Source organism: Hipposideros armiger, unplaced genomic scaffold (genome assembly GCF_001890085.2).
Source record: "Hipposideros armiger isolate ML-2016 unplaced genomic scaffold, ASM189008v1 scaffold_927, whole genome shotgun sequence".
NCBI lineage: Eukaryota > Metazoa > Chordata > Mammalia > Chiroptera > Hipposideridae > Hipposideros > Hipposideros armiger.
In genome coordinates, this window is record NW_017732277.1 from 346101 (window position 1) to 361314 (window position 15214).

At 44.4% G+C, this 15214-nt stretch overlaps 1 protein-coding gene across 1 annotated transcript in view; it reads right to left on the minus strand.

The window, feature by feature from the left end:
* EGFL6 (EGF like domain multiple 6) overlaps positions 1-15214 on the minus strand; it is a 57300-nt gene that overhangs the window by 29722 nt on the left and 12364 nt on the right. The window contains exons 3-4 of the mRNA XM_019630665.1: positions 7903-8015; positions 3299-3391 (exon numbers count right to left, since the gene is read on the minus strand). Coding sequence (XP_019486210.1) covers positions 3299-3391; positions 7903-8015 — 206 coding nt within the window. The remainder of the gene's footprint in view (positions 1-3298; positions 3392-7902; positions 8016-15214) is intronic.

Consider the following 15214-nt stretch of genomic DNA (forward strand, 5'->3'; position numbering starts at 1 on the left):
GTCCTCCACAACTAGACTGAAGAACAAAAGGATAGCAACTTGTCTGTTCCCCTTCCCCCAATTCCCCAAGCACTGTTCCCATCCAATTCCCCAATAAAAATCTTAAAAAAAAAAAGATATGGTTCCTTGTTGGGGGTGGGGGCAAGTGACCAGAGGGGAGTGGGAGGGTTTTCGGGTAGGCTGTTGAGTTTCTGCTTCTTGATTTGAATACCACTTACTAGGGTATTTTTGAAAATTCATTTATGTGTACATTTTTGATATATGCACAATTCTGTGTATGTACTGCTTGAGTAAAAAGGTATCAATAAACAATTGAGATCATACTGCCTTTAATGCTAATCCCAAACAACCTATGACAGACGCCGACAGCACAGCCTCCTTACCACTCCTAGTGGGTAACATTTTAGAAGGCTCCTCAATACCAAATTTGTAAATTAAAAAAAACAGAAGAAAAGAACAGGCAAAAAAAAAGCCTGTGAGGCTATGCTCTAAATGCTAATTCTCAGTTGGTGAGATTGAGGGTGACTTTCTTCTCTGTGCTTTTCAGTGTTTTATAAAAAATAATTCTAAACATTAAGAATCAACAGCTTTTTTATTAAAATGAAAAATAATACAGTAGGAAGATAAAACCTTGAAAGTGATCATGGGTAGAGGAGCTTGTGTTTGCAAATGCTGTCATTTGGGTGCCTCATGTCTTTACCCCTTAAGGAAGATAGAGAACTAGAAAACAACCACATTCCTCTGAAGACAAATATTCAGCATGGCAGCAGGCAAGTGTATCCTTGAAAAAAAGGAAGTGGCCAACTTTCTCCTCTGGAAAGGACCTCATATGGAGATTTTCCGACACCCCAGCTGGACATCTGAAAGCTCCTGCTCCATCGCCTATCCCCCACACCCTACCATCTCCCGCAAGGATCCTAGCCACTTCAAAAGGGGCAGTTGAAGAATGCTGATTGGACACAATGGGAAATCCAGGAATACACTCACTTGGCCCTAACTCAGAAGTGACTCACTCTTGTCTTGGAAGAAGCATTTTTGGGAAAGACATCAGTGGAGGACTGAGGCCTATTGCCATTAACGATGGATATATATGGATTTTGATCAGGCTGCTCTGGGGCAGGGAGGCTGTGGGAGGAACACAGACAGTCTCAAACTTGAGTCAACTGGACCCCTCCATCAATGCTAATATTTCACTGAGACTTGACAACCAGCATGAAAAGTATCTTCTCTATTTCAAACCTCTTAGAAGGCATCTTGGTACAGAATCCAAGACATTTGGAAAAATAGGTTTCCTTGTGTGAAACCACTAGGAAGGGTACAGCTGAATTATTACTTATGAGAGCATGATTTGGGATGCAACTCTCTCAAGCAGCTGGGTGCGGTTTTATAATAGGAAGCACCTTAGGGCGCTGGCCTCTATACTGGTGGTAGGACATAGGAGATGAAAAGACTCCTCTCTGAGGCTGCAGGGCTGGCAGCTCAAAGAGAGGCTGTTTGTGTGTACAGCTAACCTCTGCACTTGGGGCAAGGGCTGGGCATGGCAGAGCGGAGTGGGTGCCTGCACTTCTCTGCAACTCCATTCTCCCTTCTAGGACCCTGGCAGTTTTTTTTTTAAAGATTTTATTGGGGAGTTGGGGGAGGGAACAGCTTTGGGGAATCAGGAAAGGGGAACAGACAAGTTGCTGTCCTTTTGTTCTTCAGTCTAGTTGTGGAGGACATCACTTCATTGGCCCATGTTGGTATTGTGATCATTGCGTTCTTTCCAGCTGAGGCAGATCGGTCACCAGCCATTGGATGGCCATTCATGGCAGCTCACGCCGGCTGCCGGCCACTCACAATAGCTCACGGCAGCCCACTGCAGCCCCACTGCAGCCTACGCCGTCGCCGGCGACTCATGGCAGCCCAACTCCAGGTCGAGCTGTTGTTCACCATCTTAGCTGTAGAGGGCGCAGCATCACTGGCCCATGTGGGATCCAAACTGGAGGCCCTGCTGCTCAGGGCTCACACTCCCAAGCCAACTCTTAACAACGCGCCACTCGTCTGGCCACTGGCAGCTGTTTTTAAGGGCAGCTGAACTTGATTTGTGGTTCTTTGCTCAACTGCGTTATAGGACTGAGGACACTTCCTTAATTGTTGCAGGTTTTTTCACGCCAGGGTTTCTCAACCTCAGCATTGTTGACATTTGAGTCAAACCATTTTTCATTGTGGGGGGTGGCCTTGTGTACTGTAAAAAGTCTAGCAGCATCCCTGGTCTCTACTCACTAGATGCTGGTGGTAACCCCTTCAAACATCTTCAGATGTCCACTGGGGTAAAGTTCCCAGATTAAGCAAATAAAAATCCAGGATGCCCAGTTCAACTGGAATTTCAGATAAATGACTAGTACTTCTTTTAGTGTACATATAGCCCATGCAACATTTGGAGCATAAATTATTTGTGTTTATCTGAAAGTTAAATCTAACTGGGGATCCGTATTTTATCTGCCAACTCTTCCTGGGGGACAAAATTATCCAGATTGAGAACCACTATTCTCAATATTATAAATAAACTCTTTAATATCTTCCGCTAAATAGCCCTTGACAAAAGTCACAAGTGTCCTTTTAAAATGTCAATTACAATAAAAAATATGCATGTCATTCAAACCAACAATTCCATTTTTAGGTATTTATTCTGTAAAAATACCCACTCAAGGTACAAGGATACACATTGAATGATGTCTAATCTAGTTTGGTGAATAATTGGAGACAACTTAGACGATAGTGGTTAAAGTATTGTTTACATAAATGGTAAAAGCATTTGTACTATGGACTAGGATACAGGCTTAAAAGGTATGAGGTGGCTCTGTGTATGCTGACAGGCGAAGATGCCCATGAGAAATACTGAGGCCTGTACTATCACAGAAGAGGCCAGCAGGGGACTAGGACAAATTGCTAACTATGGCTAGAGTAGGGACTGGGGGTGGACACTCACTTTTTTATTTACATCCTTTCGCATTGTTTGATTTTTTTAGTGAAAAATATGGATTACTTCGGTAGCTTAAATATGCAGTAAAAGTATTTGTTTAGCGAAAAAGAGCCCTTTTATCTGGCATCTTGACAAAAGCATCAGAATGACTTTTATATTTTTCTGTGAGACAAGTCTGAAAATTCTAGTTCTCAAACCACTTTCATCTGGCGTCTCGAGTTCAGACCTATGAAATCCTGAGCGCTTCCCTGTGTCACAAACCCCAGTGCAGTGTTGGAAATGCTTCGGAAAGGTCTGGGGTCAGTTTGTACTAGGACCCTGATCCGTTGGACTGACCTTGACTGCAGGTTTTCCCGGTGTATCCTGGGAAGCATCTACACCTGTTTGGTCCCACACACTCCCCAAACTTGCATCCAGGTTCACAAGTAGCTGTGAAAAGAAAAGGCGTTTTGAACAAAGATAAAAGAACAGGAGTAGTTAGCACAGAGAAACACATGTGTGTCAAACTCAGCTGCCTTCTGTACGGCAGAGAATTCCATGGGTCCATATAGGGGATGGTCTGCTTCCTCTCTGGTCTGTTTCACCTTTAAGATACTGGAGAGGGTTTTGCTTGAGAACTAGATCATACCCTACTACCCCTCCACTCCAATGATGCGAGTTGTTTTAAACTTGCTAAGCACTTCCACTCCTCCTGTGTCATTCAAAGAGAACTAAAGCCTCCCAGATCTCAATCAGCCAGTTTTGCATGTCAACACAATAGACTGAATAAAAGAAATATAATGTGTGAGCTGGAAGAGACTCCTGAAGCAAGCGCTAAGATCCCTCTTTTTCTTTCTGTTACTTGCCTCTTTTGCTTCCATATTTCCTCTACTTTCCCTTTGAATGACCAAAATCTTTTTAATGCTGTGTGTTATCAGTAGAAATGAACAGCCCACAGATTGGAGGTGGGAGGGGGGGGCGCAGAGCTACCTCCAGCCTAAGGATGGGAACAAAAAGGTTGATGATGATGATGACGATGATGATGATATGATGATAATGGTGGTGGTGATGCTGGTGGTAGCATGACAAAGGCAGGGTGTGTTTTTCTGTTTTATTCTGTATTCAGACACCTGAGACACATTAGGCGCTCAATCCATATCTGTTTTCTGAACGAAGTCGTGGGAGAAAACACAAGGACAGAATGTTTAGCTGACTGCACTGGGGGCAAGAAAAAAAGATTTTTTTTCCTCCAAACATTTTGGAAAGTTTGAGTTTAGCTCATTGGGAGAAGATGGGGAGAAAAAGCAGTAGATAGAAAAGAAAGGAAAATGGGAAAAACCAAAGAAAAGACAGGCAGAGAAAAAAACAGAATGAGAGCGAGAGGAGGCATAGGGATTCAAGAGCCTCAGCAGTTTTTGGATCTAGTAGGAGCTCAGGAAATAGCCATGGTATGAAGGAAAGACTCAGCATTTGCCCTGGAATGCTGCTCACTTCTTTGCCCATTGATTCCATGGCTCATAGTAGGTCCACCTCTAAATAAGCCTGTTCCTACAGACCCCAGCATCCTCTCCTTCACTCCAGACCCTCGTTTTTGTTAATGTCACCATTCCTCTCCCAGTTACCTGGAGTCATAATCTGTCATCTCTGTTTTTTTCTTGTCCTCAAACCAGACAGTTACAACATCCTTTCTCTGTTCCTACCACCAGATCATTCACTGAAGAAATATTTATCTGGTTAATGGGGACCACTAACCACACCCTTCCTTTCTCCCCACCTTCCCCACCACTGCTTGTGACCAGTACTTGATGATGCAGGAATCCAACACCCTAGCCCCTGGTTTCTGGGCAGGACAAACTCTGGGGTGCAATGGACACCCCAAGGTTCCCTGTGGGATCAGGGAGCTTCGCCCAGCTTCTTCATGTTCCTTCATGCCCTTACAGGTTTCTCCTGAAAGCACCCCTCCGTAGACTATCTGTACAAGAATCCCCTTTACAGGCTCTGATCCTAGGAAATCTGCTGTCAGACATGAGCCTAAACTGATATTCCAAAAGCATAGGTCTGATCATGCCATACTTTGTACAGAAGTCATCAAATAATCTTTACTGTCTCTTGAATAAGCCACATGAATTGTAACTGTGATCTGGCCCCCATAATCTTTTGCAGCCTTAGCTTACTCTGTTCCCTACACATAGGCAGCACTGTGCTCGAACTAGATTGCCTGCCATCCCCTAGACCTACTTGTTGCTTTCTGCCTCTTCCTTTCTACTGTTACCCCACCTGGGGCACCCCACCCCCCTCCCCCTCCCGGGGTTAATATCCTTCAGATCCTGCAGGGACTACCTTGCTTAGCTTTTCCTTCCAGAACCCTTCACAGGTTTCTGCAGCCACATGTGAACTTCCACTCAACTCTGAGAGCGCCTTGGAACGTTGGCAGGCTTCCCTCGTGAAATCAATCAGCCTCCACCTTATTACATAATTAGACATATATTTGGCTTTTATCTACCACCTGATTCTAAGCGCCTTCAGAACAGGGACTTCAACATTCATCTTTGTTCCCCTGCTGTGTTTAACAGCACTGCGAACATATTTGAGTTAGATACTCAAATTGTTTTGAATAGTAAATAAAGTAATAGTTGTAGAACTTTTAACAGGGCACCATTTTATGGCCCTGAATAAATCATAAGTGAGAAGGTAGGGGGGAGAATGCTTCCAAGCAAAATTCTTCCACTTTTGGAGACAAAAGAGATACAATTTGATTTCCAGTGTCTATTTGGTTGTACATAACTACTTGGAGATGTAGCTTTAAATTTAGATGTTAGAAAAGTAATCTTTAATTTTTTTTTAAGCCCTGAAGATCTCTTATTGTTCCCTGGAAAGCCCACCCTGTGGCTTACAAGTCAGGGACCTGGCAACAGGGACTAACCACCCTGTTATTTGGTGCTTCAAGGAGCCTGTGACTTTTCTGTCCAGGATGAACTATAACATAGATTTTTTAGATACAAAATTCACTCAATGGTATTAACCTGAACATTTGACTGGGGCAGTGGGGGTGCTGACAAACTCTTCAGCTTGCCAAATGTGCATGGTGAGCATTTTGCTTGAACCCTCTGCACTTGCTCTTTTAACACCTTGCTTGAAATTCTTTCATGACTATGGTATCGTAACATCCACAAAAGCATGGAGAATGTGATTGGCTGTGTGCATCATGGCGAAACTGCTCTGATCCAGTTACAGAACAGCCCTTCCAGAAAGCCAAGGCTCACCCTCATTTATTCACCAGAAACATGCAAATTTTATGGCAGGAGGTGCTGATGTTCGTGTGACTTAGAGATTCCAAATCATGTGTCTGACCTGGCTTTTGCCCCTTTCCACCTGACTGCCTTCAAATAAAAATGTGCTATGTTGTGTCTAGAAAAAGAATAAAGTGACACTTAATTCCTCCATCACCTGGTGCTCTAACAGGCGGAAGTCTGTGATGAGTTACTAGCCCTTCCTGAATCGAGGGTAATTTATGAGGTATTTTCTATGTGTGCCAGGTGAATACCATGCCCTTTAATGCTCATCCTCCTTACCCTCTGAAGTGGGCATCACTCTCTCCATGCGGTAGAGGAAACGGTGCCTAAGTGAGCTAGCCTACCTTGCCCAAGATCATGCACATCATTTTGGTTCTCAAGACGATGCTTTGATTATGACACTGTCAGCGTGAGGACCCACCCCTCTAATAGACACAGTCCCAGGGGGATGTCTAACTTTCTCCATCTAGAGGGGCAATAATGATCTTCAAATATTTTTTCAAGTATCTGCATAGTCCTGTCAACTAGTCACAAAGAAGCTGTGATGGTGGCGGGTTTTGCATATGAGCATATAGGAGCAATATCAGTGTCTTCCAATATTTCCTAGATTTAGGATATCATCAAGTTCTGCCCTCATCTATGGTCTACCCAGATATTTTTGAACCAGATAGAGAGGAGGGGGTTAGGCAAAGAGAAGGCAGCATTGTTATTCTTAAAAACAGCCAAATTTTTGTGCTTTACAGTTTATAATCTAACATGAGGCACACCAGCACCTAAAGTGTATGGGACATGCAGTCGTGTATTTACCCCTATTTAACAGATGAAACTGAGATTCAGGCATATGAGACCGAGGGACATAGGGACAGTAAGGCCAGGTTTCTGCCCCAAAGGAGTGCATCCCAGCTTAGACAGTCAGCCAGGAGGAATGAATGCAGATTTGATTTGTCTACACTGTGAGTGCTGGTAATATAAAAAAGTCATATAAAAAACAAAGCTCTATGCAAATTCCTGTCCTCCCCAGCCCTCTTGAAATTATCAGAGGACTCTCGGAGTTCCTAACACACAGTCTGAGAAACAACGTCCAAGGCAGATTGTGATTCCTTCCTTTGAAATTTGTACACAGAAATCAGAAAAATACTTAAAATCTTTGCATATATGCATGTATCCTTGAAACCATCTAGAAACTGGCACATGGGCTTTCAAAATGTGAGTAAGAAAATTATAAAGTAAATGGCTTACTTTCATGTTTGTGACTAAAGCCTACTGGTTGGGTGATTCATAATTAAAAAGTGTATTTCATTAGAAATCAATTGGAAAAAAATCATAATTAGAAGGAGGTATTTATTGGCCTATTTTGGCCCAACTGGGTTTCTCCAGATTAAACTAGAAACAATAACAAACAACCCAGCCATGCTCACTAACAGAGCGACAGAAAAAAGTGGCAAGGCAGCTCTCCTAAAATAAATCATGTCTAACCTGATGGTGCCAGCCACATTTTGGACGGGAAGACATCTCACAGGAAGCCAGAGTTTGGAGGTTGGTAGTTATCCATGTCTCTCTGCTGAGGAACCCACTGGCTTTGGTGACAGCTATGGTGTCACAGGTAAAACGCTGAAGACCCTGGCCTAGTCCTCGAGCACAGGGTGGTCTGAGTTTTTACAAAATTACCTTCACAGACTCCCTTGCTGCTCCTCCTCCAGCCATAGCAGCAGGCCAGCTTGGTTCCATAGCGACAGACCCCAGGCTGGAGAGCTGGTGCCGACCACCCTTGATCGCTTGGACTGTGGATAAAAAGCCACGTGTCAGTACTGGGAAACAGAAAGGGCAACAGAGACCCTGCCCTGCTACTAAATGAGCAGCAGAGATGCATTACCAGTTCTTTTCACCAAGCCTGCCATCAGTGCTAAATTCAATTTTCAAAACCTGAAATTTGGGTGGCCAGCCTGTGCTCCCATCCCATGCCGGTCTTTTCCGATAATTAGTGTTGTTCATTTCTTTCTTTCTCCTGTGTTAAAAAGAATTGGGTTGCAGAATCTATAAAACCAGCTCACATGAAAGTGGCCAAATGTTTGCTTTCAAACATCGTAGAAAGCCAATTTTCAAGTCTATTCTCTGTAGACACAGTGGCTACACATATCTGTGTCTGTTTCAGTGCAGAGTGTGGTCGTGTGACTACATGGCCTCGTGGCTTTCTCCCAGAGAAGAGCACTGCATTTTTATCCCATTGGCCACCTGGGAACCACTGAACAGACTGGAATCTCCACACACTATAGACAGGGAAGAGCTGGAAGGGCTCTAGAGATTCTTCAGCAAAGCCCGCCCATGTAACAAAGGAGGAACGTCCAGCTCGATAGAGAAAAGACCCCTCCCCAGCAGAGCTGGGGTCGGGGATTCCAGCCCAGGCAGCTTCTCATTCCTCACTGCTTCCTGGAAACACAATTTGCTAAACTCTTTAACCGTAGAGCAGAGGTCAGCAAACATTTTCCATAAAGGGCCAGATGGTAAATATGTTATGCTTTGTGGGCCATACAGTCTCTGCCTGATTGCAAAAGCAGCCGCAGGCAATAGTAAACAGATGGGCGTGGCTGTGTTCAATAAAACTTTTTTTATAGACACTGAAATTTGAACCTAATATACTTTTCATGTGTCATATAATAGTGCATTCTTTTGATTTAGCTTTAGCCATTTCAAAAGGTAGAAACCATTCTGAGCTAATGGGTCACATAAAAACAGAAGGCCACCCAGCCTTGGCCTGTAGGCTACAGTTCGCGGACCCCTGATCAAGTGAGCCCTGCCACCAGTGCCCCTCAGTGTTCTGGGCCATGGGTGAAGTTCACTCCATGTTTACATACTTACTGGCTTCGTATGGGACAAGGTTGCTGCCAGACTCTGGAAGAAAAGATTTGAGCTGTATATTTTATGGAGGACTGGGGTTGTTTCCACATGCATATTAAATACACTGTAAAATGTTCCCCTGGCTCTTTAACAGACAAGCAGCGCACATTTTACCACGTGCTTTCTGCTGCAGGACTGAATTTCAGGCAAGCTAATAACATCTTAGTCAAGGTCGGGAAGTCAAATCGCCTTGCAGTTTTTCCTCCTGATCTGCCTCTCCCACCAACTTGGTTATTCGGTTAATTTAAGAGTTACGAACACATGATCTTCGACATTTCATTAACTGAGAACACCAAATACAAGGATGATTGTCACTATTACTTTTTCTTGAAGGGACTTTGTTTTCATCCTCTAATGGAATTAATTTGGGGGACTGAAAAGTTACTCAGTCAACCTCTGAGTAGGGATTTTGAACCTCTCCCATCTCTACATGACTGATATTTTCAGCCAGATAAATCTTTGTTGTGGGGGCCATCCTGTGCATCATAGGATGTTTAGCAGCATCCCTGGTCTCCCCATACAGAAGCCAGTAGCACCCACCTTTCCAGCTGTGTCAGTCAAAAATGTCTTTAGACATTGCCAAATGTCCCCTGGGGCACAAAACTATCCGGGGTTAAGTACCACTGCACTAAACTGAAACACTGATTGAGCACTTGCTGTATTTTAAGCTGTTTTAGGCACATAGAATGATGAAAATGACCCAATCTTTGCTCTCTTCAGTTCACATCTATTGTAAACAGACATGCTATAGTATAGGACAACATGGTAAGTAGCTTCACAATGCTCTCAGAAAGAGTAGCGCCTGGGAAGTAATACAGACATCTGTCAGAACTAATCTGGATAGTACTAACAATTCTCCAAGGGAAACCAGAATCTTGACCCAGTCTGCATGTAACCAACAATGCCCAAACAAGAAACCACAGGCTACTGAACACAAAGCATGTTGAGTAAATAAGTGCTGGCCCAACACGGTGATATACTCAAGAATCTTTTTTCAGCATTTCAAACATTGAGGTATAATTCACGTAATATAAAATGTACCATTTTAAAGTGTACATGTCACTGGGTTTTAATATATTTACTGTATTATGCAACCATCACCACTATCTATTCTAGAACATTTCCATCACTCCAAAAGGAAACCCCATACCTAACGCCAGTTAGTCTCAATTCTCCCCTCACTCCATCCCCTGGCAATCACAAATCTATTTTTTTGTCTCCAGGTTCGTCTATTCTGACATTGACATAAATGTAGTCATACACCATGTGGTCCTTTTGTGGCTGGCTTCTTTCACTCAGCATGTTTCCCAGGTTCACCCACACTGTGACATGCGTCCGTACGCCATTCCTTTCTATGGCTGAGTACTATTCCATTGTGTGGATGGACCACATTTTGATAACTGTATGTTTAACTGTTTGGTTTTTTTAAAAGATTTTATTGGAGAATTGGGGGAGGGAACAGCATTGGAAAATCAGGGAAGGGGAACAAAGAAGTTACTGTCCTTTTGTTCTTCAGTCTGGTTGTGGAGGACCTCGCTTCACTGGCCTATGTTGGTATTGTGGTCATTGCGCTTTTCCCGGGTGAGGCAGATTGGTCGCCGGCCATTGGACAGCCGCTCATGGCGGCTCTTGGCAGCTCACGCCGGCTGTTGGCCACTCATGGTAGCTTATGACAGCCCACTGCAGCCTCACTGCAGCCTATGCCGTCGCCGGCGACTCATGGAAGCCCAGTTCCAGGTCGAGCTGTTGTTCACCATCTTAGCTGTAGAGGGCACAGTGTCACTGGCCCATGTGGGATCCGAACCAGCGGCCCTTCTGCTCAGAGCTCATGCTCCCAAGTCAACTCTTAACCAATGAACTACTCGGCCGGCCCTGTTTAACTGTTTGGGGAACTGCCAGACTGTTTTCCAAGAGGTCTGCATCACTTTACATCCCCACCAGAAATGTATGATGGTTTCAATTTCTCTGCATTCTTACCAGCACCTGTTAGTGGCCATTTTCGGATTACAGTCATCCTCATGGGTGAGAAGTACTATCTCATTTTGACTTGCATTTCCCTGATGGCTAATGATGATAAGTGTCTTTCACGTGCTCGCTCACTATTTGTGTACCTTCTTTGGGGAAAAGTCTATTCAGGTCCTTTGCCCATTTTTTAATTCGGTAATTTGTCTTTATATCCTTCATATTTGAACCAAAGACTGTAACTAGTTGGTAAAAACAGCTATCCCCATATCTGGGTGAATAAGGTAATATAAAAAAACTCTCCCACCTAGGTCCTCAGAGAGTTAGTTTCTTGACCACACACACCTGTAACAAACCTCGACAATGTGCCCACAACTGCTTTCTCTTCCTTTAACAACGTGGAGCTGATGTTTGGGGAGCAGAGTGGTGGGAGGAACTAACTTAGCCTGGGAAAGGGGATGATGGTGTCACAGGGGAGGTGACAGATGAGTTGCATTTAAAAAGAAAACGTGACAAACAGGAAAGCTATTGGGTTGTCGGAAAAGTCATGACGCATTTTTGCAACAAAAAAACATAGAAAAATATGTCATGACTTTTCCGACAACCCGATATATGGGAGAAATTCTGCCTATGAGATTTTAATTCCATATTTGTACAAGGGATGTGTAATTGATTTAATTAAATTCCAATCTATCAACAAAACCATAGATACGACCTGCCAACTTCTTGACTGCGGGTTTGCAAGCAATATGCTCCCCAACTCCAATAGGAAGGGCCTCACCTATTTCCTGATGCCAAAACCCCAGCTTAATCCTCAGTGGGGCATTGCTGTGTATGGAGCACTCTGCTAGGAACTGGGGATACAAAGATGAGCATGGCAGACAGAGTCCCTGCTAACAAGCTCCATACGGAGACGGTGACGGTGAGAGAGGCACCAAACATCCTCAATCAGCTACAGGAGCTTAAAGCAAAGAAACAATCTGTTCAAAGGGATGCAGCTTCTCTCTCTGAGGGTGCAGCCTTTAAATGAGGCTCAAGATGCACAGGGTCAACCCCTCGGAGCGAGGGAAAGAATGTTACAGGCAGAGGTAGCAGAGCGAGTGCAGGCTAAGAGGGAAGAGACACCATGCGTGTGCTTGAGGAGAGGATAGATGATCAAAGGACTGGATAAGTGGAGGGAGATGAGCCTCAAAAGGTGGGCGGCAGCTCCATCACAGAGCGTCTTGTGAGGGCACCTGGACCTCATATGCTAACAACAATAGGACAGCATTAAAGGGTTTTAGGTGGGGAGGTTATTTGAGAAGATTTTTCTTATCATATCAGAAGTCTGTAAAATGGACTGGAGGGAGGCAGAATGGAAGCATTTGGCTCAGAAGAAAGATTTTGGTGGCTTGGACTGGAGCAGTTGCAGTAGAGATGGGCAGAAATGAATGGAATCAAGGTGGATCAAAAAGACTTGCTAATGGGTTCATCATTCTTTCAGCAAGTATTTGTCGTGCATCTACAGTGTATCAGGCACTGGGTTAGTCTCCACAGGTTCAGCAGCAACCAAGAGGGACAGAAGACCTCTGCCCTCGTGGAGACCATATTCTGGCCAATGGGATGTGGACAGCAGGAGAGGTACCTTATCTGATAGACGGCAGTGTTGGATTGGGCTGTCGGAAAAGTCATGATGCATTTTTGCAACGAAAAACAGAAAAAATACGTCATGACTTTTCCGACAACCCAATATTTCTGGAACAAGGACTATGGATGAAGGGACACGTTATGTAAATGATGGGTTCTCTTTGGGACACTGATTTTGAGGGCTCATCAGACAGACAACCAAGGGGAGGTGTTGAGTAGGAAGCTGGATATTTGGTCTAGAAGTCCAGGAAGCAGGACGAGATTTGGGAGACATCTGCAGGCAGTTGGTTATTGGATCTCTGGGAATGGATGTGTGTAAGAAGAAAAGGAGGCTTAGGGTAGAGCTCCAAGGAAACTAGCAAATGAGAAGTGGGCCAAGGAGGAGAAAGGTCCAGAAAGACACCCGGGCAATGCTCAGAAAGGTAAAGGGAACACCAGGTTAGTAGTGCCAGGAAAGCCAAATGCAGCATTTCTAGGAAGACCAGGATCAGCTCTGATGCTAAGAGGCTGTGAAATATGGTGGTTAGGGCTACAGTCTCCTTGCTGAGTTTGAATCGTGGCTCTACTACATATAACCTGTGACTTCCGGCGAGTTACTTCATCTTTCTATGTCTCAGCTATCTCATTTCTAAAATGAGAATAAGAAAAGTATTCACCTTCGGGGACTTTGTGATAATTAAATGATTTCATATACGTAGGGCTTGGGACAGTGACTAATGCAGTAAATGCTCCCTAATTGATTCTTTTTAATAGGACTAGTAGCAGGATTAATATTATTAGATGTGTTGAGTCAGGTATAAAGTTGAAAATTGCTATTGACTCATAATCAGTTAACTACATCTGTTTGAACCCGGTTTCTGCTTTAGTCTGAGTCCTCTGAGAAGCAGAAGCCAAGGTGGGATTAAACATGAAAGGATTTTATTAGGGGAAACGCCTGTGAGAGAAAATGGGAAGGGAGCTGGGGAAGGCTGGGAGCGCCATTGGACCACCATGGAAGTCTGATCCTGAGGGAAGGAGAGTGGGAAAGAAGGTTGGGCAGAAGTACTGGAGACTGCTGTGCAGTCTCGGGCAGGTTCGGCCACGCTGAGGGGGAGTCCAGGAGCCAAGGTCAACCTTCAGAGGAGAGCAGTGTTCCCCACAGAAGGTTCTACCTTAGTATCCCTGACATGCTCGGCCTAGGAGGAGGCATGGCCTCGCTCAAATGTGAAGATGGATTTTCAAGAGCACAGTAGTTGGGGCCCTCGGTCAATTACGACACCCCCAGCTGATGGAGGTCTCATGGCTGCGAATTTCTACATGACTTTACTTTTTAACGTAAGTAGGGATCAATTTTCACTGTCAGAGGAGACTGTTGTAGAATTTCACATTAAGGACAGTGACTTAGATAGCATCCAGGCCCAATCTACCATTTTACACACGAAGAAACTGGGCGACTTTTCCTTGGTATTAGAAGTCAGAGGGGAACACACTTCATCAAACTATTGAAGGGGAGCAGAATCTGCCACCCCAAAATATGCCTCTTGGGGCTGATTATTTTCAAGTAACAGCAGACACAAGAGAAGCTCTAAAACCAGAGAAGCTACCCTTTTGTAAGAGAAAGTTACATTTATAAGGGAAATCTCCATTTGTAAGGTGTCTCCTTCTCTGTACCAGAAAGAGGGGGATGAATAAATGTCTAGAAACTCTCATCAAGGGAGAAGGTAGGGACTTAAATTTGCATAACAGCATGACCCTTGTTTACTGAGCTTTCCCTGGTCACCTCCATAACTGACTCCACCCCCTCCACCAACATCTTCTTTGTCTTTAGCTGGGGATGCTCTGGAAGGTGGTGGCTTGGGCCATTTGGGGGAGTTACTCGGTTTTCCTGGGTCTCTCCCATGTCTAACAGGAGGGATACATGTTTTTAAACTTCTATTTGTTTTTTTTTCTTGCTAATCTGCCTTTTATTGGGATGGCGAGTCTCAGTCAAAACCCTAGAAGGGTGGAGTCGTATTTTTCCTCCATTACACTATTCATCTGTCCATTTGTTCACCCAAAATATATTCCATAACTACACATGTCAGGCACTGTACTAGGTACTAAGACTCGTATCTGAGAACTGCCCCTGCCGCCAAAGAGCTTATAGTCTAGGGATGAAGATGGGCAAGTAAAGAGATAATTCCACTCCAACATGATGAACCCTCCCAAAGGGGTGAGTTCTCAGGAGCAAGAAGATATGAGTTGTGTTGTTAGGCTGGGGTGGGGGATGGGGGTGGGTGAGGGTTTTTTTGGGGGCCTTATAGGAATTCTGGTGACTGATGGAGCTTACCCAGATGAAATGGGAGGAGTCTGTATAGTGGGGAAGGTGTTCTAGGCAGAGAAAATAGCTTGAGCCAAGGATGGAGCCACTAAGAACATGAACTGGTGGCCTATAAACTCGAGCATGGAAAGTGGCGTGTTTGGAGCAGGAGAGTGGGAAGGGAAGCAGAGAGAACAGTGGGATGGAAAAAGGGCAGGG